Source organism: Pezoporus flaviventris, unplaced genomic scaffold (assembly GCF_033815535.1).
Source record: "Pezoporus flaviventris isolate CSIRO_AGI_PZ_B2104156 unplaced genomic scaffold, CSIRO_AGI_Pfla_v1 ptg000008l, whole genome shotgun sequence".
Lineage (NCBI taxonomy): Eukaryota > Metazoa > Chordata > Aves > Psittaciformes > Psittacidae > Pezoporus > Pezoporus flaviventris.
This window is the reverse complement of record NW_026892556.1, coordinates 3,223,329-3,250,594: the sequence shown is the minus strand read 5'-3', so window position 1 is coordinate 3,250,594 and position 27,266 is coordinate 3,223,329. Positions and strand designations below refer to the sequence as shown.

The 27,266-nt window shown below is 56.5% G+C and overlaps 1 protein-coding gene across 5 annotated transcripts in view; it reads right to left on the bottom strand.

Annotated features, from left to right (window-relative positions):
- PTPRU (protein tyrosine phosphatase receptor type U) overlaps positions 1-26,832 on the bottom strand; it is a 55,699-nt gene extending 28,867 nt beyond the window's left edge. For 4 of the 5 annotated variants that reach the window (XM_061449943.1, XM_061449944.1, XM_061449945.1 and 1 more), the window contains exons 1-8: positions 13,785-14,141; positions 11,695-11,823; positions 5,881-6,152; positions 5,720-5,801; positions 5,005-5,120; positions 4,634-4,808; positions 3,765-4,058; positions 2,471-2,779 (exon numbers count right to left, since the gene is read on the bottom strand). In XM_061449943.1, the coding sequence (XP_061305927.1) occupies positions 2,471-2,779; positions 3,765-4,058; positions 4,634-4,808; positions 5,005-5,120; positions 5,720-5,801; positions 5,881-6,152; positions 11,695-11,823; positions 13,785-14,022 (1,615 nt within the window). In that variant the 5' untranslated portion in view covers positions 14,023-14,141. Of the gene's footprint in view, positions 1-2,470; positions 2,780-3,764; positions 4,059-4,633; positions 4,809-5,004; positions 5,121-5,719; positions 5,802-5,880; positions 6,153-11,694; positions 11,824-13,784; positions 14,142-26,743 lie in introns of those variants that run through there. The other variant, XM_061449947.1, reaches the window with a different exon arrangement.
- Positions 26,833-27,266: the final 434 nt, after the last annotated feature.

Below are 27,266 nucleotides of genomic sequence, written 5' to 3'. Positions count from 1 at the left end.
ACAGGGGCTTGGAGCAAGCTGCTCTAGTGGAAGGGGTCCCTGCCCGTGGCAGGGGTTGGAGCTGGAGGAGCTTTAAGGTCCCTTCCAACCCAACCCAGGCTGGGATTTCTGATTTACCCTTTTGGGATGGGGGGTGCATCTCCGAGGCCCACACCAGGGCTCCCTGCGCCCTGAGACAAGCTCAGTGCTGCACTGGTGGATGCTGCAACAGAAGCTGGGCTCATGCCAATATAAACCACAATGAAAGATCCTATGACTAACAAGCTTTCACCACCTTGGCTTAATTTCACAGGCAGCTGCTTATCACCCTGTTCTAGTGGCTCAAACCCTCATCCCCCTCACAGGAAAGCAAGGACATGCTGGACCATACCCACGTGTAATATCCACAGGTGGATATCCATCAATCCATCTCCCCCAAGACCAAACCTATGCATAGCCCCAAGTTCAATGCAAGGGGGAAGCCACAAGCCCCGGTTAATCAAGGCTCTGGGGAAAGCAGCTGGAGTGATTACAGTATAGCAGAAAGACATCTGGAGCTGCTGTATTAATATTCCATAGGAAAACAGCTGGAGCAGTCACAGCACACTGAGAACAGCTGAAGCAATTAGAGCTGGAAAAGGAAGCATCAGGAGCATGAAGCTGGGTGCCCCCGGTCGAGCAGGCTCAGGGTTGGGGATGCACAAAGCGCTGATGCGCGGAAAGAGGTGCCAAATTCAGGCTTTAGAGATGGAAACGGGACCTGGAGACGGTCCCAGCTCCATCCCAGCTGTGCAGGCTTTGCTGGCCAGCCTGGGCAAACGGGAGCCATGAGCAATGTGGACACAAAGCTGCATGTTCACTGGGTCCTGAATCAAGGCAAGTGCCATGCAGGGGTATTGCATGGCAAGCTTCTCCTTGGGAATCACGCACGGGGCTGGAGCCGGCTGGATCCTTTGCAGGTATCAGTTCTTCCACCTTGATCACTGATTCTTGATGCTAAGAAGTGCTCTGGAGATTAATTACCTCCTGCTTAACAGTTTGTGCTGGTGACACAGAGAGCCAGGGATGCTCCAGCGCTCGGCACCCACCCTGGGTTGCAGCGGCTCCTTGCACCCCCCATGCAAGCTCCAACTGCTGCTTCCTTCCACAGGGCAGGATGAGACCCCTCACCCCACTGGCCGCAGCACTTTTTGGGGCTGCTCAGCTGTCCTTCAAGGCCAAGCCACCATGGCATGGGGAGGAGAGGCTGATGGATCAGCAAAGAGGGTGTGATGAGCAGGAGGAGTCATCAGCAGGGAGATGCCAGCCCTGGATGTGGCCCATTGCTGATGGATGGCACTGGAGACACGGAGCCAGCTCTGCCCTGTGGCTCCTGCTGCATTCACTGGATCTCCAGAGCCCAAAATGACCCGAGCACTCTGCTGATGGGGAGCCAGGGACCACAGTGCAGGGTAAGGCCAGGTCTCGGGGACCACTCCAGCAGTCCCAGCTCCAGTACATCCTCACAGGGAAAGGCTGGGCAGGGGCAAGAGATGGCAAACCCAGGAGTCCTGGAGCACCACTGGAATGTCCAGCGAGGACATCAGCCCCGCTCAGGTGGCAGCAGTGGGGACACAGCCCCAGGACACAGCAAGCAGAGGTTGAAGAGGAAGAGCTCGGCTCTTTAGGAGCGATATTGCTGGTAAATAACCAGCAAACCAGGGCCGGACACCCTGTACCAACACACACTCATCCACAGAGCTTGTTTCACAACCCAAACCCACCCAAGAGCAAACTTAGTGAAGAAAGAGTGTGGGGGAAGCGGAGCAAAGCTGCACCAGGCTCTGGTTAACAGCAGAATGAAGAAATGCTGAATTAATCAGCGACCAAGCAGATAAAAGATGTTACCTTAGTGTAAAGCATTCATTGTTTTAATTGTTATTATTATCCCTGCCAGGCTTTGGTTCCACACTAAGGGATGAGCAAGGATGACTCGTGCTGGGAGGAGCTCCCCATCACCCAGCTCTTGCACCCACCACCAGACCAGGCACTCTGCTCCAAGGACACGGGCAGTGTTTCTGCAGTGACACCCCCATCCTGTCCCCTTGTCCCCCCCACATCACTCCAAACATTCAGCATTCCCCAACCACATCGCTGCCCCTTTCGCTCGCCTCCCCCTGCACAGCCCTGGGGTTGCAATGACCCTTTCCCCTCCCTGCTAGTGCAGTGGCCACAGGAGATATTCCCATCATGCCCCTGGCTGAGAACCACGGATGCGCACCATGCCATGGGAAACACCCCAGCAGCTCATCAGCCTTTGAGCCCCACTGCTGGGGATGACAATACAATCATGGAATGGTTTGGGTTAAAAAGGACCTTAAAGCTCATCCAGTTCCAACCCCTGCCACAGGCAGGGACACCTTCCACTAGAGCAGCTTGCTCCAAGCCCCTGTGTCCAACCTGGCCTTGAGCACTGCCAGGGATGGGGATGCACCTCCCTGAGCAGACTCACCATCCTCATCCGTCTGGAATACCACCTCCTTGCCTTCCTTGCGACCCTCGGGGTTGGAGAGGATGAGCTTGACGTGGATGTTCTTGTAGGGCAGCAGGTTTTTGATGGTGTAGCGGTTGGCGTTGCGCTCCATCTTCACGCACTCCTGGAAGGTTTGGTTGTGGCCCGTGCCCACGAAATAGCGGTAGCAGAGGGAGAGGGTGTAGGTGTGACACCGGGTCAGGTTGTAGCCCAGCGGCTCCCACTGCAACGTCAGCTGCCGGGACTGGATCTCGGAGAAAGCCAAGCCTTTGGGGGCCCGCATGGGCTCTGTGGGGAGCAGAGATGGGGAGAGGTGAGTGACAGCAAAGCATATTGGGGTTCATGGGTATTATCGAGGAAATCCCTTTTACAGCACACAAACAAGATCACAGAACCCCAGAGTGGTTTGGGTTGGAAGGCACCTTAAAGCTCACCCAGCTCCAACCCCCTGCCACTGTGGAGCATCCACACCACAAACAGCCCCTAATAACCACATAAACATGCCTGTGTGATGGGAGCCCTCGCATTTTCATCCAGCCCATGTCAGGCTCTTGAAAGGACAGAGAGCAAGTGCCATTGCTGGGAAGGAGTTTAATTAGCTCTAATTGGCATGAACAGGAGGACTGAGCTTTAATGAGGAGCCAGCAGCACACACACATGCAGGTGGTCTGGGTTAATGGCAGGAAACTCCTCTCCACAGCCGAGGCTGGTGGGAAGGACACTGAAAGGGATGGAGAGTCTTTGCCCAGGTGATTCCCCTGGGATTTGCAGGCTGGAGGAGCTGGGGAACCTCAGGGCTGCATGAGACTTTAGCAACCTCAGCAGCTGCTCCTGCAGGTCCCAATGCCCTCAGGGACTGTGTGCAACCCCGGCTGGCTTTGGAGGGACAAGCACAGCAAGAGGCACACAGCCCCACACTGCAGGAGCTCAGCCTTTAACCACATCCGGCTCTACCAGAAACCACGAACCCTCAGCCACGATGCCTCTGTACAGGCTGATAATGTTGGTTCAGGATCCAGCCTCATCCATGCCCCCTGATACCCTCCAGCCAGGAGCACAGTGTGGGTCTAATGAGTGGTCCCTCCTGAGATGCTGCGTACACCCATTGAAAAGTCAATTAAAGGTGGATCCATTGGAGCAGGGATGGTTCAAGCTCCCCGACTGCACCAACAAATACCCTCAGCATCCATCCAGCCCCAACCATGCCCCCTACCTGGGGCCTGGGGTGGCACAGGACCTTGCCTAAGGCCTAAGGATGTGCTGTGGGACCCACCTGCACACTTGGTGCGGCTGATGAGGGGCGGCCCTGGTTTGCCGGTGCCCCCCTCGCCAGGCCGGGTGAGCAGGACGCTGATCTCGTACTCCGTGTCGGGGTCCAAGTGCCAGAGCTTGTAGGTCTGCATGTTGACAGCGTGGACCTCCGACCAGGGCCCCGAGGTCATGCGGTACTCGATCTCCTTGCGCACGATGGGGCCGTCGCCGATGATGGAGTTGGTGTTGAGCTGGATGATGAGGTAAGTGGAGCCAGCTCGGAGCAGCTGAGGTGGTGCAATGGGTGTTGGGGGCTCTGGAAGAGAACAGAGAAGGGGTAAATGGAGCATCCCCCCTCCAGAAGCAGCTCCACAGCATCTCCAGACAAGGAATCATAGAATCGCACGGTTTGGGTTGGAAGGGACCTTAAAGCTCATCCAGTTCCAACCCCCTGCCATGGGCAGGGACACCTTCCACTAGAGCAGCTTGCTCCAAGCCCTATCCAACCTGGCCAACAGCAAAGTATAGGAGGGCACCATCCAGTCTTTAGCTTCTCATGCCCTCCATCACTTTTAGTAAGGCTTTAACAGCTGCAATAGGGTTTTATCTGATCAAACCATAATTATCTGTCTAAGACACGCTGCCCAGCGTGGTGCTGCACAGTTTCACCATCATTAATTAATTCCCATCTACTGCAATCAAAAATAAACAATCTGAGGCCACCAGGAAAGGGAATTTCCTCGGTTTATGCTGCACCGTCCACATGTAGCAACTCATCTGCAGCAAGAAACCTCGACCCCACCACCCCGAGCATCCTTCCTCTGCCTCTGCAGGCAGCGGGGCAGGCGTAGCCCATCCACGGCAGCGCTTGGGCAGCAGCAAGGCACCCACCTTTCACAATGAGCTCGGCGAAGTTGGAGACACCAGCGCCACGGCTGGACTGGGTGACGCAGCGGTAGAGGTCCTGCTCCCCCTTGGACACCTCATCCAGCTGGAATGTGGCCAGGAAGCGCCGGTGGCTGATGTGCTTCACCGAGGCGGCTGGGACCACCTCGCCGCTCTGCCTCTGCCCCATGAGGAGAGACAAGGGGTCACCGGGAGGCATCCAGAGCCACCAAACACATCCCAATGGATGGCAGCTTAAAAGGGAGCAGGGAAAGGCCCTTCTCCCCGCTGCCCTGCAGGGGTTTCTCCCAAAGGGAAAGCACGGAAGGTGCCGCAGAAGTGATGGAGATCCTGGTTTCACCACCGCTGTTGCTCACCTGCATGAGGAACCGCTCGGCCTCGGCAGCCTTGCCGGCAGCCACGCACTGGAAGGTGGCATTCTGTCCAGCATTGACCTCCACGTCGCCCAGGCGGGAGAAGTGAGGAGCTTTGGCTGCCAAGGAGAGGTGACAAAGTGGCTGAGCTCTATGGGGACCCACAGCAGCATCGCCACAGCCCAAAAACCCACCCAGGATGCCAGGCCTGGAGCCGAGCTCCGGGCAAGGCTTGATCCCCATCCTCACAGCCCAGCTCGGAGGCTGGCATTTGTTCCTGGCTCCATACAAGAGCCAGTGTCCCAGGAAGGGATGCAGCCTTCCCCTCCAGCATCCCACCATGATCCAGGCTATGGGGTTGATAGAGGGGGCAGGCCTCCTACCCCAGCTTGGAAGAAATAAGGGGTGAATGATAACAGCCAACATCTTGGGACAGCCTGGGATTCCAGGTCCTCACCATCCCCTCTCAATGGGGACATTCAGGCCACAAGTTCAGCCTGCTCTTTTCCAGGCTTTCATAAGAACAGGAGCTATTGGAGTTGGTGGGGATGGGGAGGGGAGAAGCAGTCCCAGAGGTACCCAGGAGACGGAGCTCCATCAGCCCAGGTGACACAAAGACATCCAAGTGCCCCCCCTGCCTGCACCACGGCATTAATCCTGCCCAGCAGCACCCACCCCATCACAACCCACCCTTAAAACCCATTCCCCCAACACTCACAGCATGGATAATTCAGGAGCAAAATATCATCCAAGCCAAGATAACCCCTGCGCTCGCTGGAGACCACGGCTTCAAAGAGGACCTGCGGCACCAAACACAGGGGTCACCCATTGCCGGGGTGGGGTCCAGGTGATGCAAAATTGGGGTTTGCTGGGGCTCACCTGGTATTCATTGGGCCAGAACAAGCTGACAGCCAGCTCTGCCTGGTGCCACTGCCGCCCATGGGAGCCGGAGGCATTCCAGACCGCGCTGCCCACCGGGCCCCCCGTCACCCGCACGTAGGCGTTGAGGGTGCCGGGGCTGTGGCCGTCCCGGCTGTACATGAAGTAGCTGAACTGGAGGCAGTGGGTGTCATTCTCGCTCAGCGCCTGGAAAAGCAGGTGAGCTTTCTGGCCCGGGGCGTGCTGCGAGGAGTTCACCATCAGGTAGGAGCCTGTGGTGGGAGGGAGAAGAGGGGAGAGCATGGAGTAGTCCCCATTCTGCATCTCCTGAGCTTTGCCAGCAGGGATGGAGAAGGTGGAGGATGCAGGACTGCAAAGATGCGCAGGACTCGGCTGCAATGCTCGGGTCCCACCGGGTACCGGTCCATGCAGAACAAGAACAAGGGACCGGGATGGAGTCAGTGTCGGATGCTTATTTGGGCAGCAGCACCACACCAAACCAGGAGCTGACCACTCGGATGAGGAGGGAAGAATCAGACCCACTGCCTCCAGGATAAGAAGCTGGGGTCGGTAGGAGCTTCGATGCCACTAGAGCCCCTCTGTCTGCTTTCCTTTAATGCTCACAGCTTCGGCTGCGTCAACACTCCGGTCCCCAGCCGGGCCCCAGCTGTTTCATTTCCATTCCCATTGCCTCGTATCATTTACCACGCAGTTGTCGCCGAGTTTAAACTGTGCTCAGCAGGCGCTCGCAGGAGGGGATTGCACTCATCGGCTTGACAAGCAGCAGCACCAGGGCTCTCCGGGATACCAGCTCCCCACCACCAGCAGCCCCTGGTACCCCACCTCCCGTCACCCAAAACCACCAGCAACAAGTCCAGGAGTCACGGTGCTGCCCCAAAGCTGTACTTACAGGGCAGGCAGGATGAAAATCCCAAAGGCAGCATCCTTCCTGCCTGCATCCTCCATCCCAAGCAGGGCAGAGGCACGATAGGGATGCAGAATCCCAGTCATTGTGGCAGCCCCCAACATGGCAATGGGGCCAGGATACAGGGCAGACAGGAAGCTGCTCCGTCAAACCCCTCCCATCACCAAAGGCAAGGGGATTATTAATAACTCTTCCATTTTAATAATGGCAGAAACTGTAAGTAACAAAGCTGGGCCATTTATTCAAGTCTACCATTGTTTTCCTGACAGTAGAAGCTTCATTATTAATAGCTTTCACCACCAGTTAATTTAAACTAAGCCAAGCACCTTCCTCCCTTCGGCTCCCAGTGAGCAACACCAAGAAAAACCTAATAAAGGTGACGGGGAATCATAGGGAGCATCCATCCATCCCCTCACATAACTGGGACCTACATCTGGGGTGACCCCAGAATGCCTGTGGGGACCCTGAAACACCAAGGGGGGGGGCACAGCATCAGCTGGGGAGACAAAGTGCCCAGCACTGCACCACAGCGCATCTTCGAGTGCATCCTTCAGGGATGGGAGCTGGAGCAGGGAGAAGAGCTCCCCAAAAAGGAACATTTTCACCCGATGCTGATCCATGCAGCCCGAAGACCAAAATAAAGAGACCAAGACTAAAATTAAACCCCTGATGAGCTATTTGAGAAGACTGAGAATGTTCTTTAAGGTCAGCACAGGCACACACGGCTGGCAATCCATACAGACATCGCGCAGCTGGCAGGGCTTCCCCACACTGTTTCCCCCCTTACTTTTCTTCCCAGTGTTGCTGCATTGGATAAAGCAGGATCCCACCACTTGCTTCATTCTGTGCTAATTATATCCTCCTCTACCATAAACTGTTGCAGCTTCAAGCCAGGGTATGGGTTGGGGTTTTTACTGCAGGAGAAGCAGAGGTACCTGTGTTGAGGTGCTGCATCCTCCACAGGAGCATCCCATGGCTCAGACAAATCCTCCTCACAGAGAGGTGGCTGGGGATTCCAAACCCCACTGTCAGCCCCTGGGGCTGCTCCTGGTGCAGTGTGAGGGGGTTTGGTTGCTTTCTTTAATGCACCCCAATGAAATGGCAGCAGAGCCCTGCCTGGGTGCTCCCACCAGCAGCAATGGGGTGTCCCAGCCCTGCTGCAGCCCACAGCTATAGGGAGGACCAGGCAGGAACACTCGCAGTCCCTAGCGGGTTGCTGCACAATCACTGCTGGGGCTGCTTCTGAGCCCTATCCCTACGCTGGCACTGCCAACAAAAACCTGCTCCACACATCATGATGGGGGAAAATCCTTTCCAAACCTCCCACGAAATGGGAGCTGTAGAAACAGCCCCAGGGCATTCCCCGCTTGAGACTTCCAGCCGAAGGATGGGATTCGGCACACATCAACCTGTGCTCAAATCCTTCCTGAGCCTCAATTTAAGCTCAGTTTGAATGCAGATGCAGGTGCAAGGGAGCTGTTGCCCCCCTGCATCCCCACAAAGAACAAGTCAGTCCCTCTGCATCCCCCCCAGCTCAGCTGCAGCAATGTGATTTAATGCAGTTTTCAGGTGTGCTTTTAGAGAAGAGCCCAAGTGCCCTGTGGAGAAAGAGAAAAGACTCCAAAGGCACTAAATAACATCTCAATCAAGCAAATGAAAAGAGAAACAAGTCCCAGCGTTGTTCCCTAAGGAAAAACCATCAATTTGCGATGCAGAAGTCGATGATGATGAGGGCTGAGCTGCAAAATAAGCCCGGGGGGGGCTGTGAACAGAAAGCCTGGTACCCCTCCCTGCACGTCCTCACACAGGGTCTCCAGCTGGATTTTCCCACTTGGGGGATCATCACCTCTTCCTTGGGATTCAAGTCAGGTCTTCGAGGAAAACCCCCAATAATCTTGGCCATGATAAGTGAGTTCCAAAGGATCTCATCTCCAGCTTCAGGCTCAAGCTGTGCTTGCCCCATCGCACTGCCCATCCCGAGGGTCCTGCCTGCATCCCTCTGGGAAAACCCCAAAGCAGGAAGAGGAGCCTGTCCCCGTCTCAACAAGTTCTTCCTCCTCCAAAACTACGGAGAGATAAGAACACAACTCCAAACAGTAACCCCTGTTGCCATTAGAAGCAGCAGCAGGCAGGACGACAGGCAGAGGGCGGCTCTGCCAGCCAAGGGGTACCAAGGGAGCAGGTCTGAGCCCTGCAGCATCTGCCTCCAGGCAATCCCAGTGGAAGATGAAGCCCAACAGTGCCCTCCTCCTGTGCTGGCTTCTTCTCAGTGCGTCATGGGAATGGGGTACCCGCTTCCCACTTGTGCACCAAGCCCCATCTCCCAGGGGAGGCCCAGCACCAAGAGCCACAGACTGCAGTAACTCCCCTCCAGGAGCCAAGAATGAAGCTGAATTTGCCAAGGTTTTACAGGTTCTGTAGCAGGGGCTGGTTGGGAAGTGATGCTGGAACTACTGAAGGAATGACACCTCGGAGAGGATGGAGGGACAGCAGAGCTCACCAGGATGGGGACAATGGCTTGGTCACAGCCTCCACTGAGGCTTTTTGCCACTTTCTCCCAGCCCAAGCCATCTCCTATGAATTTCCACATGTGAATTCACCCAGCAGCAAGAGAAGGTTCCTGCACCTCCAGGGAAGAACCTGGAGCTCCTCAGAGCATCCTTGTCCTCCAAGGGACACTGCAGAGCTTCCACAAGGGTAGATATCGCATAGCCCCACGTCAACCCAAAGGTAGGTATGGATCAGCCTGGCACACAGAGGTGGTGCTTGGGAGGAGAGCAGGAGCAAAAGGCACCCAAAGGACCCAAGGAGAGTTATTTTAGTGCAGATGCAGTGATGGTGCAGCCTCATTTGCCTGCTTTGCCTGGCTCCTTGAAGCTGCTCCTGGACAAAACAACAACTAAATCACTTCAAACAATGAAACCACCACAATTACAACATGGGAGACACCCATCCATTGTCTATGGGTGTAAGAGAGACAAGTCCAGAAGGGAAGAAAAAGGGGTAAAAGCCCCATAACCAAAGAAGAAAGCAAAAAGCAAGAGGGATGGAAAGGTAGAGGCAGGTGGCCGGCAGCCAGCATCCGCTCCAATAAATCCTACGCTCCTTGAAACTGGCTGATCTCCAAGAAAAACTCATTTTAATCTGAGACCACGAGACTCCTTTGGAAAGTGCTCCCTGGAGAGGCCCAGGGATGTGAAATACTCCTCATCCACCAAGCTGCTGGGGGAGGACCAGCTTGAGATAAGGCTGCAGGAGCCTTTACCTGCACCGGGGTAAAGCTGCACCAAAACAGGGTTCCTGCACTGGGTGCCCCAGGACCAGGAGCAAACAGTCCCTACCTGGTAGCAGGGAGCTACGGGGATGAGCATCCCTTTGGGTGTCACTGTGAATCAGCATCAGGGATGGGTGCCCTTCCCCGGAGCTAGAGCCTGCAATGCTCCATGCTTCCAGCATCCAACCTGGGATGGTCGCATCCACATCGAGTTAAACTGCATTCATTTCAACCCCCAAGACCACGGTCATTTCCTCATGCAGCCCCCATTCCACCCAACCCTTCCATCCCCGAGGCTTTGAACGCAGGCAGTTTGTTGTGATACTAAATTGCAGCTGAAAACCAAGCAGAAACCCCAATTAATTACACATTCCAGACTCTCCATCCCGAGCCACCTCAATCCTCAGCTCCGATTCCCTCCTCACAGCCCCGGAAAACCTCCCCCGGGACACACAGGAATTGGGATAGTTCCATTTAAAGCAATTATTGGGGAAAGCATCAAGAGAGGAGCAGTTCTAGAGGCAGAGTAAGGGCTGCTCCCTCTCACCCTGCACCAGCACAGGCAAGAAAGGGAAAGGCAATGGAAAGAGAAGGTAAAGGAAGAGGAAGGTTAGTGGAGGGGAAAAGCCAAATTAAGCCCTGGCATGAACAAGGCACAAGATAAACAGCTGGAGGCAGGTCGATGGAGCAGAAAAGAGTTTTCTATTAAGCAGTTAATGTTTTAATGAGGAAAAAAGTCGTTTCTCCTCTCAAGTTCCACACCAGCAATCCCCATCGTCAGCATGGGACCTGCTCGCCTGCAGGCTGGACAAGGAGCCGGGGCGCTGGGACCAGGCAGGAGACAGCAGACCCAGACTCAAGGAGCATCTCGAGCCCGGTGCATCCCTTAGAGCAAATGGGCATCAACTCAAGTGGGTCACAGTGAGGAGCTAAGAGTAAGCAAAGCCCCAGATGCCACCCAGGCACAATGCCCATACCATGGAGAAAGGGAGCTCCCCCCCATGGCTCTGCTCCCCAGCCTGCACCCAGAAATAACAAAATCTGGTTTAAAAGCAATGAGATTAAAAAGATAAAAGAAAAGGGTCCATTTGCATTTTCCTCCTTACAGCTCCTGAGCCTTCAGATGCCTCCAACTCGCAGCCACAGCCTTTCCCGCACTTGCAAAAGCCAGAAACACGTTTTTTCCTCTTTTCCACACCTCCAGAGATGGGAATCTCTCACGAGCCAGCAAAAGCAGCACGAGCCTCCAGAGCAGAGCTGCTCCAGCCCTCGCAGCATCTCCGTGGCCTCCTCTGGACTCGCTCCAACAGCTCCACGTCCCTCGTGCTGGGGCCCCCAGAGCTGAACCCAGTGCTCCAGGTACTGCCTGGTCCCTGCTGTGCTGTTACACCCCAGCAGCAGGGACCCACATCCCCTGTCCCCAAGGGCCACGCAGCATCCTGCTGAGGACTGACACAGCTCATCACACCCTGCCCGCACAGCCGAGGACCAGTCAAGGGTAAAACACTGCAGGGATTAAACCAGGAGGAGCCATGGGGTCCTGCTCCGGGGTACAGGACCAAGGGGTGGGTTGGGGCACAGGTCCCCGAGGACACGGAGAGGGACCAGGACTCACCGTGGGGCAGGTCAGCCGTCAGATGTGGCACCATGTAGCTGCGGATGAGCTCCCACCCGAAGTCATCGTCCTCCCCTTGGCTGTACTCGCACTGGTTCAGGTCTCCGTCCTCCTCAAAGGTGCAGCCAGCTGCAGAGGGAGACACCATCAGCATCACTGAGACCCCACTGCATGGCTGGGGCCCTCCCCAGAGCCCTGCTGGGATGTGTGCAGCAGCCCCCCCAAAACGCAGGGCATCCCTTTACACGCATCTGCAATGAGGTTATGGTCTGTCTGCTGCTAACCCCCCAGTTCTCCCATTCAGGTCCCCCCACCAGTGAAACGAGCTGGCCGGTCTCAATTCCCATGCTCAGCCATGGGAGCAGGATGCAGTTTCCTGCAGGGGCCAGCCACGGAACAAGGGATTTCTCCCAACAAACAGGGACTCGAGTGTGGCACAAGGATCTGTGGTTTCACCTTGAGCTCTTTGGGGGTCTGTCCATGGCCTGACACAACAACAGCAGCTCTCCAGCAGGACCTGCAGCAATCACAGCCCTACAAATGCCCCACTGAACCCCCCCCCCCAGGCTGTGGGCTGGCGCTTCTGAGCCCTTCCATTTATCTAGCAGGGGGTTGGGTTTTATCTGCAAGGTGCTTGACTGAGCACTGAGAATGGGAATTAATGCCAAGAGGCCGTCGGTCCCCACGTGGAGCGAGGCGACGTGGAGACAGCACGCTGCGATGCCGACCAGCCGCTCATCCTGCATCCAGCCCCGTATCCCCACATCCTTCTCCATCACCCCCCACGCTGCGCCCAGCCAGCTTTGCCATGGGGCCACTCGGGGCTGGTTCATTAACACTGACCTATTATTCCATTAAACCCACAGATTACAGGAGGAGCAGGGCACCAGCACTAATTCATACAAGCCCCTGGGCTGACGAGGGCAAGAAGCCCTGAGCAAGCAGAACAAACAAAAGCAAACATCCCCCTAATGGGCCCGCATTGAAGCGGAGCAGGGCCAGGGGATTATTTCTTCTGTTTTTTCCTGGTTTATCCCCAAATTACATCAGTAATTCCCCACCACCACCGGGGGATTTGCCAGTTAATGGCCCCACTGCCGTAGGCACCGCTTGTGTTTCCCCACGGTGGGGGATGCTCGGATGCGGATGCCTCATTTCTGCAAACACGAGGCCAAACACTGCAGAAAAACACTTGTAAAATGCCCAGAAAAGGATGATTCCCAACAATTTCACAAGTAAGAACGTATCTGGGGCTCTTTCCCCCCCTTTTACACTCATATTTTAATGCACAAGGGCACACTCCAGCTCCATCACCAAGTCCATCGAATGATTTGGGTCGGAAAGGACCTACAAAGTCATCAAGATCCCCCCCCCCCCCCAAAGTTGTTTTTCTTCTTCTTGGAAGCACAAGAAGCTTCCTTTTAACAAATTCTCTCCTATTCACATGCCTGGAGGCACCAAGACATCACAGCTTTCCTAAACTCCTTCCCGAAATGGAGCGTCTGCCCAGCCCACGTGCGGATGTGCCCCCGCACCGTCCCGAGACACTCCGGATTTGAGTCTGAAACTTGGCTCTGATTCCCAATGGGAGAAGGGGTGGGGGTAGGGGAAGCACAAATCTGTCAAAATTTTCCAGGAGGAAAGGAAGAAAATAAAAGAAATCCAAATAAAACAGTGTCAGGAACCAAGTGGTTTAGAGAGGAAAAAAACCCAAGTGTTTCTTTCCCAGTTCTGCTGAACTGGGATATTCTGGGAGGGAGGAATTCGTTCTTAGTGGTTGGGGTTTTTGGTGTGAGAAACCAAAGTGGAGACAAACAGCGTTTCGGGCTAGCAGAGCCCCGTTTCCCAGGGGAAAAGTGATTCCTCTGCCCCCAATAAACCATTCCCTGCCACTAATGGCATCAGGGGCAATGAAACCTCCTTCTCCTGGGCTGCATCTCCATCACCTGCATCCCGCTGCCACCCCAGCACAGCCCCTGGCTCCATCCAGTCCTGTGCCTCAGTTTCCCCACTGCGACACCACTCCAAGGCTGGATCTTTGGCCACCTCCAAGATGATTCCCAGGCTCCAGAAGCTTAAAATGCAATTACATGGAGTAGATCTTTGGCTGATGGAGGCGCAGCTGGCCGAGCTGATCCATCCCCTTCCTCGGACAGGTTTATTGTTATGGCTTTTCCCAACGTGAGCCTTCCCCCCATCCGCACTGTGAAACGAAGGCAGCTCCACCTCACCAACAAATCTGGCTCTGATTTGTATACACCAGGAAGAAATAAGCAGCATTTTGCAGAGCCTCAGTTTCCATGAGCTATGGGATGCTTTTGGCACCATCTCTCCCCATCCCAAGGGCAGGGCTGGGGGGAAGCTTGACCTCCAGCCCCTTCTCCTTCCCCATCACAAGATTAGGAGGGACATGAAGATTAACACTTGAGCAATTAAATGCCAGCACCCCAGCTCTAGAGGGGAATCAGAGGGGTTAAACCCAGAGCAGCTTTCAAAGTGTTTGCGACCTGCAACATCCATCTGCAGCAACGGGGATGCTTATACCCATGCTAAGGGCTAATGGCAGCAGGATGGGCTCTGTGGCACTGCTCCTGGTCTGGATGTGCCCTAAAAATCACCAAGCAGAAACAAGGAGTCCCCAGTTCCCAGCCCCTGTGCTGGCTGGAGGCCAGGCTAACAGCAGCTCCGGGCAGTGTGATGAAGGCAACGAGCGCAGGAGGTGCAATGTGAGCGCAAAGGCAGCTAAAATACTGCTGGGGGTGTGATGGTGTGCTCCCGGGGGGGTGATGCATCCGAGAGGATGCCTGAACACCCCAAAACACCTAAACCCAGAGCCTGCCCCAATGCATGACAAGCATCCTATGCTAAGGATGAGCTGGACCCCATTTAACACCCCCACTCCAAACCCCCTGTGGCATCTTGGCATGCCCAGGCAGAGGGGAGCAGAGGGATGAGCACTAACACAGGGGTTAAACACCAGATGGACCAATATTCCTTAGATAGAAAGTAAAAAGAGGTGGCTTGAGGGACTTGCCAGGGAAAGGGTTATCAGTGCTGCTCAGCATCCTCCCTGGTTACTGGTGCCACCCTGCATCCCTCCTGGGTACCACAGCAGCACCAAGCAAAGGGGAGCAGAGATGTGAGGCAATAATATGGGGGTTAAACAACAGATGGACCAATTTTTCTTTTAAAAGAACAAAAAAAGAAGAGGAGAGTTCATGCATTCCACCAGGGATAAGGATACTGGTGCTGCTCAGCATCGCCTGGGTACCGCTGCCACCCAGCATCCCCCTCCCTGGGGCTGGAGAGGAGGAAAACCAAGGAGAGGAGAGAAGGAATGAAGGATTCACAAAGAAGAGGGAGGAAAAGGAAGACCAAGCAACCAAGCACAATGGAGGGCATTTAATCAGATCTCCGTGGCCACTGAGGAATGTGGCTGCCTGCCCATCAGCCCGCCCCGTGCTCTTTCATCCACCGGGTCCACGCTCCTCTCACTTCAAAGTTAATTACGTACTTAAACCTTTTCTGTTTAACCTCCTGCACCGTGGGACATGCTCCAGGGGCTTCTCTTTGCTTTTACTGAGCAGCCTTGAAAAGGCTCCAGTGCTAAAGGGCGGCCTGACACCACCCACGATGGGCTCCTGCAAGAGTAATGACATTGCACCATTCAGAGCGTCATCTGATGGGGATGCTACAGCAGTAACATGTCCCAGAGCGGGAAGGCTTTATTAAGAAAGGGTTCATATCAAACTTTAGCAAGCATGGGCTCCCAAGAGCTAAGGCAGGCATCCAGGACACCCAGTCCATACGAAGCAAAGCCAATCAATGAGGAAAAGCCCGTTTTGCTCCCATCCTGGCTTAGCCAGGACTGGGATTAGCCCCACGGTCATCCTTTGGGATGCAGCTTGGGGACACAAGCCCCTAGCACGCTGTGCCATGCAGGCACCGGCCAGGAAAGCTAACACAGGGGAGCTTTTAGAACCAGGATTCATTTTTCATCCCTGGCTTTTTTCCAGCAGCTCCTGCTCCCCCATCCCAGGTAATTATCAGGAGGAAATGAGGACCGGGGTACCCAGAGGGCACAACATGCATCACTCCAGCAGCCACACACCCCACACGGTGACACAGGGCTACAACCCATCACGTGAACACACTGTGATGGGGCAGGGGTGAGTCTCCCATACCCAGTTTTCCCAGGAGCAGGAGGCCACACAAAGTCACACAGCCCTGGACTGTCAAACCTAAGACCTCTCAATGCGCATCAGACGCTCTTTTCCTGCACCAAGGGATACATGCTTAACGCCACCGCTGCACGGAGGGAAACTGAGGCACAGAGGTGCTTCAGCAATGTCCCATAACACCAGCAGCCCGGCCTCATCGCCTAGGACAGCATCCCTTTGCTGGGATGCCTGCGAGATGCCATCCCTTTCCCAGCAGCCCAGTGGAGCCGAGCCAGCCTCCCACCTCCCAGATCCCGGCTGCTATTTAAAGGTGATTTCCTCAGCACACTCCTACGGGAAGGCGCCCTGGGAAGGAAACAGTGGGAGCTGCTTTCCTCCGGGCGCCAGCAGACACGGGGGATAGGGAACACATACTGCAAATGAGATTGACTTCTTATCCAGCAACATCTCGTACGTACCATACCACAGGCTCCCCGGTGAGGTTCTGAACGGATATGGGACCAGAAACCGCGTTCCTATCTGCACGGGGATCACGCTTCCCAAGGGAATGATGCTACAGGACTCACAGCACCAAGCAAACCAGGATGCAGACCGGGTCCTGCACTGCAGCATCGCCCGTCAATGCAGACCCCTCCACACTGGGCATCCCACCAGCTCCATGCCAAGCCCAAACGCGTTGGGATTTCAGTCTCATCAGTGGGAAAACCTCTTCCAGTCCAAGCAAGGAGGAGCTAAATCCCCCCTTAGCTGCACTCTGCGCACTCAAAGGGCAATAGGCACCTCAAAGTGGGTTTGTGCATCACACAGAGATTACAATGAACACCCTCCCTGAGTTCTCTGCTCCCCACTTCTATAAAATAGAAAGGTTTGAGGGGAAAAACACCAATTTCCTGACCCTGCCAAAAGCTGATTAGAAGAATATGGAAAGCAGCTCCATTAGAATGCTCACCAGTAGTTTGTTTTGCTTCTCCAAATCGTTTTAAATATTGCATTTAATAGAAAAATAATTTGCTCAGCTGTAAGAAACATCAATTTGCAACTTGAAGCCTCACATATTAGCCAAAAGAAGCTAATGTGTAAACATTAGCAGCTCCAATAGCACATGGGGTTTAGCCAATGCAATTCCAGGGAGAGAGCAGCCAGATATTAAGATGGAGGATTTGCATAATAAGTCACTTATGCCTGATAACCTCAGTGTTTGGAAAGCATGGGACAAGGAGAACAATATCCATCTACCAGCAGCTACAGAAGACATAAATCTCCCTCTTTTCCCCTGTTAAAGACTCTTTATGGTTTCTACCTGTAGATTCCCATGGAGGTGCTAAACGTCCTGCAGTGAGAACCCAGTCCCAGAAGCCTCCAAAGGACCTTTGGCATGGGGACAGAGGTGGAATTGGGAGATACGGATGCGTTACAGGCATTCCCAAGCCTGAGGGGAGCAAATATAAGCAGGAAAATACCAATCTTGAAGGGTTTGCAATGCCACGGGGCCAGCTTGCGCATGGGCAAGGACCAGGTGCACCACACATCCCTTACCATGAAGGTGCAACTAAAAGTAACGGGGGAATAACTGACCTTGCTTGCCAGAGTCCTTCCTTGGGGCACATCCAGCTGCAAAATGCAGCTCCCCTTCCCTCCCACCCCAAAGAGCAGCTCCCACAGGGATCAGCACAGTCGGGACCAGGCTGCTGCATCACCCCAATGATGCAGCCAGGCATCACACACACACACACACCCCCCCCAGCTGTCCTGCAGTGATGCTGTGGGGCACAAGCCAAGAGGTTCCAGCCCCATGGCTGAGGTGGATACGTGCATTGAACACCACATCCAAGTGCTGTCCCTGCACAGCACCAGGATCTGGCCAGCGCTGGTCCCCTGGGAAGGACCAGCATCACTCCTGTGTTATTCACACCCCGGCCCTGCAGCACAGGAACCCCCTGGAGCTGCCTGGCCAGGAGGCCACTAACCTGCAACACAAGTGCTTTAATAATGAACCATCACTTAATTACCACCCTCAGGGCTGCCTCTTCGACTCCATACCAAGGAAAACAAGGCAGGCCTTTGGAAACCTCCATCCTGCTGCTATCGATCGATCGCTCACTGTGCAATTACAGCTCCTGGGCTATGCAGTGACCTGGCACCCTGGGAGGGAGAGGGTAAAAAAGGGGGGAAAACACTAAAAGAAATTAAAAAGAGGGGGAGGAAAGCTCATTCCTGTCCCCTGGCTCCTTTATTACCACGAGGTCCCCACGGCTATGCAGAAAGCTAACAACCATACATGCCTATGGACCCAGAGAGACCAGGACCGTGAGCCCCACGGATGCATTGCTGCTTCTGGGGAAGCCCCGAGGACACGGGGATGGTCCCTGGTACAAGTTCAGGCAGGGAAAGCAGCTGCCCTATGATACAGCAGCAGCACCACCCCAGCCCCGAGGGGCTCTGACATCAGCTGCAGAAATCATGGGAAAGACCAAGTTTTCCAAATTAACCCCATTTTGCAGGGGAGAAAGATGGGGGGAAACCTCCCATCGTCATCCCCCCCCTCCGGGTACCACCTCTGTGGTGATGGATGCAGGAGCGACGTACACCGGTGGGCTAATCCTCCTGTGATGGAGCAGGTGCCAGCGCACGGGGCCGCGGGGAGCAGCTCGCCTGGGTTATTTATGGCCTTTCAAGGCAGAAAACGGAGCCACTTGCGTTAGCAAAGAGCCCTCACGTGGCAAAAGCAGCCAGCGACAGAGCCACCCGGTCCTCACCGTGCCCAGCATCCGCTCCCCAGCCCCGGAGAGAGATCAGGAGCGAGGAGGAAGGGAAGGGCAGAGCAGGAGCAGGTCTCAGCGCAATGCAAGATCAACCCCCTGAGCGCCTTTGTGCCCAGGGAGTCCCTGTCATGGAGTGACTGGACCAAACCAGGCACCCTATGGCCAGGCAAAGGGGGGGGATACAGCCAACTGAGCCCCAAAACCCCATCAGCAAGTTCAGTTCATCCATCCTTGCGGCTGGGCTAAAACCCAGCAGCTCCAGCAAATTCATCTCAGGGTCTTCATCAGCATCCCAGTGCCACCCATAGGTTATTAACTGCTCAGACCATTCCCCCAGGGCCCTGGGTGCAGACACCTATGCAGACAGCGGGTATAAAAGCAGTGGCACTTGGGGACAGCACGTTGTAAATCCAGAGCTGCAGAAGCCTGCGGATGCCTTTGCTCACCAGCTTATTTATTGCTTTTAATACCTCCCCTCGTCGCTGGCAGCACCAGGTTTGCTTTGCAGATGCTAAAACCACCCCAAATCAAATCTCCTGTTTTTCATCCCCAGAAAGCTGCTCGAAGTCTGCCCCCACCCCCTTTGTTTTCATAGGCCCTATAAAAACCCAGCTGAGATGCAGGCAGACACCAGCCCCTGCCTGCTCTGGCTCTAAGGGTGAGCAGGCAGGAGCACGGCACCAGCAAGGATGCTCCTGCATCCTGGCAGACTCAAAAATGGGCTTGAATCCGTGTTCCCAACAGCAAAACCTCGAGCTTGGTCACACAAAGATGAACTGGTGGCCAACAGCCTGCTGCAGGATGGATTCATGGATGGTGCTGGCAGCCAAGAAGACACATCCATGCATCCATCCATCCATCCCGACTCCCTCCTCTCCATCCTGGTTGCTCCTCAGCAACACCCCAAGCCCCCATCCCCAACCCACCAAGCCAAGGGAAGGCATCGCCCTCCCTCTGAGCCTGGAGCCCCCTTCCAAAGCTGGATTTCCAGCAAGCCCAGTGCAGCACCCACACCACATTCCCTGCGGGAAGGCTCAGGACATTACATCCTATAGGGGAAGGAAAACCACTGCTGAGCAGCGAGCACACAGGGCAGGGGGGCTGACCTGCAGCATCCTCCCCAAAACCACCAGGATTACACTGATTATCATGGAACAGTTTGGGTTGGAAGAGACCTTAAAGCTCCTCCAGCTCCAACCCCTGCCACGGGCAGGGACCCCTTCCATAGAGCAGCTTGCTCCAAGCCCCTGTGTCCAACCTGGCCTTGAGCACTGCCAGGGATGGGGCAGCCACAGCTTCTCTGGGCACCCTGTGCCAGCGCCTCCACACAGGGAAGAACTGGGATGTATCCTCCCCCATCCAGCTCCCTGTTCCCATCCCAAACAGAACATGGGAATCAAGCAGGAGACAGCCCTTTGCACAGAGCCAGACACGATGAGCAGCAGCTCCCCAGGCAGGAGCCCAGGTGAGATATGAAATGAGAAGTTCAGCGAATGAAAAGGGAACTAGGCCAACACAGAGATGCGCTGCTTCACTTTGATGCTGTTAGGACCCGAGGAAAGCGGCCGGGCTCCTGGATGCACAAAAAGAATCAATGGGATGTAAGCACTCGGGAGACAGCGGAAAACACGGTCCAAAATGAGCACAAATAGGAAAGTCCTTGGGGAAAAACCTGGCTGGGCAGTGGCCAAACCTGCATCACATCCCCACGGAGAGAGGATGGAGCCGGACAGCGGAGGGGGGCTTTGAAAGTCAACCCCGAGCTGCTCCTTCCTCATAAACACCCTGGAAAGCTTCAGCACCCACCTCCATGGGTGCCCCATTGCCACCAAACCCACACAAGAGGGGACTTCGAGGTGACCCCCACCCCTGCTAATCCCATTACCCCACTTCGAGCACCCAGCCGTGATGTGAGGAGCATTCATCGTGCTGAGCACACGTTGATGTGCCTCTGCTGATGGGCAGGGATGCGCTGGGGAGGGGTTAGAAGCTGTGCACGACCCAGGCCCTGGCACTTTAGGATGTGTGGGGTTGCCTTGCCCCATGACAGACCCCTGTCCCCATGAGTGGGCTGCCAGCTGCAGGGGAAAGGCTTCAGAGGAGACAACATCCTTGGGTGGATCCGCAGGGACTTGCTGCCCCATCACAGCTTGGGATGTGGGGGGAACTGAGGCATCAGGGCACGCAGCATGGGACAGGGAGGAGACTGCACCCTAAAGAGCCCTTTAGAGGCTCCACAGCAGCTCCACGGACACCTCCAAATCCATCCAAGCAACGAAATGCAGTTTGTCCATAGCCCATCCTTCCGCCTGCCTTCACCTCTGTAAGCAAGCGGCCACGATGCTCCATCGCCTCCGGCCCTTCAGAGAAAAAGCCATTCCCATCATGTCCTGTCAGGCAGCAAGATGAGCCCCGGGCAGCATCCCAAAGACGAGGCTCTGCGCTAGGGAAGTGGCTGGGCTGCAGCATCGCATCTCCTGCTCCAGACTGGTCGCTGCTCTCCTCCTGGCGACATCCCGCTCCCCGCGACCCACGCGGCAGCCGACGGGCCCATCGCAGGGTGAAGCACCTTGAGCAGAGCAGCACTCGCTCCTCCACGGGGCTAACTGGGCTCCTTAGGCTGCAGGTCTATGGCATGAAGCAGGCACCAGGCTCCAGTGCTCGGGTCCCACACGCCGGCATCCGCAGCCACCCCGAGCGGCCGCAGGGACAGCGGCCTCATTAAGACCCATCAAGGTCATCGCCATCCCCTGGTCCTGTCCTGGGAGAGCTCGGAGCATCTCAAGCCAAGCGCTGCAGCCACAACCCCGATTGGTTTCGTGATGGCAAGAAAGGGCTGATCCCTGTGAGTGCTCCCACATGGTGGGGACGAGGCCCTCGGTGCCATGGGTTAAGTGGTGGCCGTGGCAGTGCTGGGGTGAAGATTGATCTTGATGATCTTAAAGGTCTTTTCCAACCTTGATGCTATACTCTATAGACTTGATTCCATATTCTTTGATCCATGGAGGAGGGGGTCTCGGAAGTCAAAGCTGTCTACTGGCTTATGTAGGGCTGCCAGACCAAGAGGGTCCCCAGTATCCAGCATGGGGAAGGATGGACCCTCTGCCAGCCCCATGCAGCCCTGCCCCAGCACAATCACCTTGTTGGGGGTGATTCTGCAGTGGTTTTTAAGCCAAATCGAATAAAACACAGTAAGAAAACAGGGTAAGACAAAACCAGTCTGAGATTTGCTCTGCCTGCAACGCATCCAGCTGCAGTGAGGGGACATGAAGGGTACCAAGCACCCACCAAGCCTCCCCCAGCTCCTGTTTCAACATCTGGAGCCCTTTGGGGCTGCAGGAAGGTGAAGATACACAGATTTATGGCCAAAACCAGCCAGGAGGCTCTTTCAGCGCGAGTGTGACAAGGAAGGAGGGGAGGAAACCACACACCAGGACCCCACTGAACCCCAAACTGCAGGAGCATCGCCCTCCCTGCACTCCCACTGCAGCCCCAACATTGCCTCAGAGCTGCCCCGGCACCCTGATGGATGGTGCCCCATGGGAACAGCCCCACATCCATGGGAGGAGCTTTGCTGTCCTGCTGCCACAGTGGGCAGAGCATCAGCACCCAGATGTGGGGTCTGGCATAGGTCCACAGCGACAGCCCCATCCCAGCTCACAGAGCTGCCACAATCCACACCTACATTTGCTCTCCAGATGGGAGAAACTGGGGCGCAAAGAGCCCCTTAGACCTATAGGAAACCCATGGGCTACCTCATCACCAGCAGCCTGGCTGCAAAGCAGGGCCATAACACCCCAGGCAGGACCTGGAGGAGCATAAAAGCAGCCAGGGGATGAGCTGCAGCAAACGATCATCTAGGAAGCAGGACCAACACTGCTGCCTTTAAAATGAAAGGCAGGGCCCGTGTTCACAGGACCCCTCTAGGCAGGGAGGCCGGCATCCCCTCTCCTCCATCCCATCACTCATCCGCATCCATCCCAGCACCCATCCGCATCCATCCCAGCACCCATCCACATCCATCCCAGCACCCATCCACATCCATCCCAGCACAAGGAGAAAGCAGCAGCAGCAGCTTCTGCCAGGCCACCTGCAGCGGAAAGGAAAAGCTCCATCTCCAGGACTTATTTAAGGCTGCCAAGGAGGAGGCAATTAGCTCCAGGGCACTAATTGCTGGGAATCCTCCTTAGCCCAGAGGAGAAAGCCTCAGTTTCCCCATGTTCAAGTGGGTTTCTCCAGCTTGGAATGGGAGGGTGAGATCCCAAAGCAAATCCCAAGCTGCCTTCAGGGAGAAGAGGTTTGGGAATCCTGACATTTAATCATGCGGTAACTAAAGGTTCCCAGACATGTCTAATAAGACAATTATAGTGCATGTTAATAATAGATTATTAAAAAGCTTATTTATGGAGGTTTAAGCAGGCAGATGGCAGAGATGTGTGGATAAGGCTCCCGGAGCCTGCGCTACCTCCCAGCTCCAAGCATGCAGCAGGGATTTACCTGCCTCTGCCTCACCATCGCCTCCTGCTTAACCCTTGCATGGCTGCTAAAAGCAAAGCAGCAAACCCCAGGAGAGGATTTGCATGGGATGCTGTGGGCTCTGAGCCCCTCTGCAGAGTGAGGATGGGGTGATGGGTTGTATGCAATGGAAAAGCTCCATCCAAGGGGAAACCAGCGTCAAGAGCCAGCAGGGAGGGTGTCGCAGGCAGAGCCATCAACAAGCATCTGCCTTTGTCTTCCAGGAGGTGTCTCTGCTTTCCCTCTTCTTCCTGCTGGGCTTTGCTCCGGGAAAGCTCCCAAGGAAGCTGGAATGGGGCTGGTTTGTCTTAGTTTGGATAATAAAGGGAAAAATGTGCAGTTGGAGCCAGGAGGTGACTCACCAGGATCCCTGTTCCCGAACGCAGACCAGGGCAGGTCCAAACACCCAGAGTCAACACATGACAACAGGAGATCTGGAGCAAGAAGAGGGCAAAAATGGGGCAAATGCAACAGTGAGTCTTGGTGGGGAGGAAAAACAGGCATGGCCACTTTCCAATTCGGATCTCTGATATGGAGCCAGAGGGACAGGTCCACCCAGGAGCATCAGCATCACTCAGAGCATCCCTACCACTTGGAGCATCCCTAAACTCTTCTTCACCCTCTCAGATGATAAAGATCCACCACGCTCCAGTGCATGGAGAGAGGACACTGGAGAGCCAAGGGCTTGGGAGGTGGAAGCTTCTGCCCCGGTCGCATCAATGGGATTCTCCGGAGCATCCGCATGGAGGAGCCCGAGGGGTGTTTGCACCGTCTGGATGCTCCAGGAAAGGCCAAGGCATTAAAAACACACATATAGGAGCAAGCAAGAGAAAGAGGCTCTTCCCTGGCAGAACAAGCAGGGAGGGGAAAAACATCCAAGCCTGAAACAAGCAGACAAGGAAAACGTAACGCCAGATGGGGTGGGGAGGAATGAAAACGCCCATGGGCAGCCAGGTGGAGGGAAACAAACCCCGGGAAGAGCAGGATCAGGCACCCGAGCACAAAACACTGACCCCAGCACCAGCCCCCCCCACTGCTTGGGGCCAGCCCCTGCATAGGGGCAGGCAGACGCAGCATCCCGCTTCCCGGAGCATCCTCCCGTGACCCCGCTGCTGCAGACGCTGTGGTTAACGGTTAACGGGGTTTGTTGTGCTTCCCAACCCCAATCCCAGCCCCGGGAACGGCGTCTGCTCCGCAGTTCCCATTCACTCAGCCAAGACAACGCAGCGACAGGGGTCAGGGTCACCCGTGCTGCCTTCCCCTGCCTGCTTGGCCCAAGGGATGACAAGACCCCCCCATTGAGGGGCTCCTCGGACCCAAGCACCCCTTAGACCCCCCCCAAACCAGCTCTAGTGCCACCTGCAGACGTCCAGAGCCCCCCCCCCCCCCCCAACTCCAGCAGCACCAAGCTCTGAAGTGGAAGCTGCAAACCCAAATATTGCGTGTGTTTAATTGCTGCTAACGAAGGCAAAGCCAAGCGCCAGCAGCTTCCGCATAATTACAGCGGGAGTGCCACGCAGCGCCTGGAAAACAGCCCGGGAGCATGGCGGGATGCGGGTTGGGGTACGCAGGGAATGCAACTTCGGGCTGAAGTTCTGGGGTGCAGCGGGGCAAGAGGAGCGGAGATGTGCCCTCTCCTAGCAGGGATAGGGCAAAGGAGCAGAGCCTGCCCAGGTTGGAGCCCTTCAACCCAGCCTGCTCTGAGCTCAGAGAGGTTTTATTCCAAAGAGCCCAGAAGGGAAAAGATGAAGCTGGTGCATCCCATCGGGGACAGCTCGCGGGTCCCCATCACTGCCACACAGCGCAAGGGACCGCTGGGTTTGGCACCCACCATCCAAAACCTCCTCCCGGACTCCAGCGGTTGGGTGTGATGATTATAAAGCTCTTTTCCAGCCCAGGTGGTTCTGGGATTCTAGGACAAGCAGGACACAGCCGTGTGCCGACAGCTTCGTCGCTGGGAAATCCTAATGAAGTGCAGAACTTTGTTCAAAGAGCATCCCAAAGCGGTGGGGAGGCTGTGAGCAGGGCACACGGCTTCTCCCCCAGCTCAGCCACTTGTCCATGAGGGGCTACGGCTCCCAGGCATTCCATGCCTCAGTTCAGAAGGGATCGCACTGCACCCATTCCAGGCAAAGGAGCAACAAGAAACCACCCAGGTTCCAAATACCCACAGAGACGAGCAGCCGGGTGTCCCCACGGCTGGCTCTGGGGTCCCTGCAGGCAGCAGCATCCCTGCCGCCAGCCAAGCCACATCGGCAGGAGGGAACACACCGGGATTCATGGAGGAAGCAGCCTGCCATAGAGCCAGGGGGCCGGGGCAGCCCCTCACCGCCGCGCTGAGCCTGCTCTGCACCTACCAGGGCAGCGCTGGAATAAACACGCTCTGATTTACACCAGGATCCTGCCGTCTGCAAGTGCCATCTTGCCGGGCAGGAAGCTCACAGGGGGGAAAGGGGACTCTGCTCCCCACAGAGCCCCCAGCCCCAGGTCCCCATCCCTGCCCCTCACAGCCTGCAGCAGCTCAGCCATCAACACCACACACCCCAGGACCGGGGAGCAGCACAGCTCAGGACCCCTCCCCTGACACCCGCATGGGTGCAGAACCCCCTTGCTCTGGCAGAGGGCTCCGAGACCCTCCCCAGCTGCGTGCCTCAGTTTCCCCATTGCCTCCTTGCTCTGCCCTGAAGCAGGGGCTGCTCCATGCACACAGCAGCCTCTAGCCCCAACCCAGCACACACAGAAACCCATTCCCTCCACCTTCCATGAGCCACAGAGCGCCTCAGCTACTTCATATTCCCCCCATCCATCCATCCCTTGTCTCCCCGCCGCACGGGTCAGACTTATTCTGCTTTCTGCTGACGGGGGCCACTATTTATAGCTGTTTGGAGGGAGGCCACTACCCAAAAAAAAAACCCTAAAAATCAATGCACCAACACGCAGGTTTCTAAAGGCGAAGCAACCTGAAGAACCAGCCAAAAACCACCCCTTAACGCACCAAGCATCACCCGGGAGCCGGAGGCTGCAGCACCGGGGTCCTCTCGGATCAAAGAACCAGCTCCATCCCCTTCTGCCTCAGTTTCCCCCCTGTAAAACGCACTCGCAGCCCCCCTGGCAGCAGCTCGGGAGCCCCGCAGCCCGCCTGAGCCTCCTCCCCAGCCCCTCGCAGGGTCCGGCTCGACGGGGATGAGGTAAAACACCAACAATGAAGGAAACGGACCCAAAGCCGCGGCGGGAGGGAGGGAGCCGGGGCTGCGGGAGGGAACCGGGGCTGCGGGAGGGAACCGGGGCTGCGGGAGGGAACCGGGGCTGCGGGAGGGACCAGCCCCGGCCGCCACTTGTTCCTCCGTGAGGGTCCCCAAGCCCCCCCCATCACCGGAGCGCATCCGGTGCCACCGCGAGCGCAGGGGGAAGTTTTGCCTTCCCGGGGCCGCCCTGTTACGGACCCGGGCTCAGGTCCGGTGCGGGCGGCTCAGCCAAACACCCCCCCCCCTCCCTCCTCCTCCTCCTCCTCCAGCCCCAGTGTCCCGAACTCGGCGGCCGGAACCAGCTCGTACCGGGTGCTCCCCCCCCCATACCCCACTCCGCTCTTACCGGCGGGGGTCTCGGTGTCCAGCGCGCAGACCCGCAGGGCGAGGGCGAGGAGCAGCGCCGGGGCACTGCGCATGGTGCAGGAGAGACCGGAGGGGCCCCGGGGATGGGGATATGGGGGGGGGGGGGGGGGGGGGGGGTGCACGGAGGGTCCGGTACCGGGGGTGCGGGATGGGTCCGGGCCCCGCGGCTCCGGTAGCGGGGCCACGCGTCCGCCCCGCGCCTCAAATAGCGGCGGTGCCCGCACGGCGGCGGCGGCGGCTCCTCTCGCTCCGCCCTGACGTCAGCGCCGCCGCGCGGGACACGCCGCTACCGGCGGCACCGGCAGGGCAGCACCGGCAGCGCGGGCAGGCCGGGAGCGCCCCCTGCCGGCCGCCGAGAGCAGTGCCAGCCCCGCCTCCTGGCGGCGGGGCGGGAGGGAGGGGGGGGGGGGTCCCGGGTGCAGGAGGGGCTGCGGGTGTAAAGGGGGGCAGGGGAATGCATGGGGGGGGCTGGGGGTGCAGGGGTGGTCACTGGGTGTGGGGAG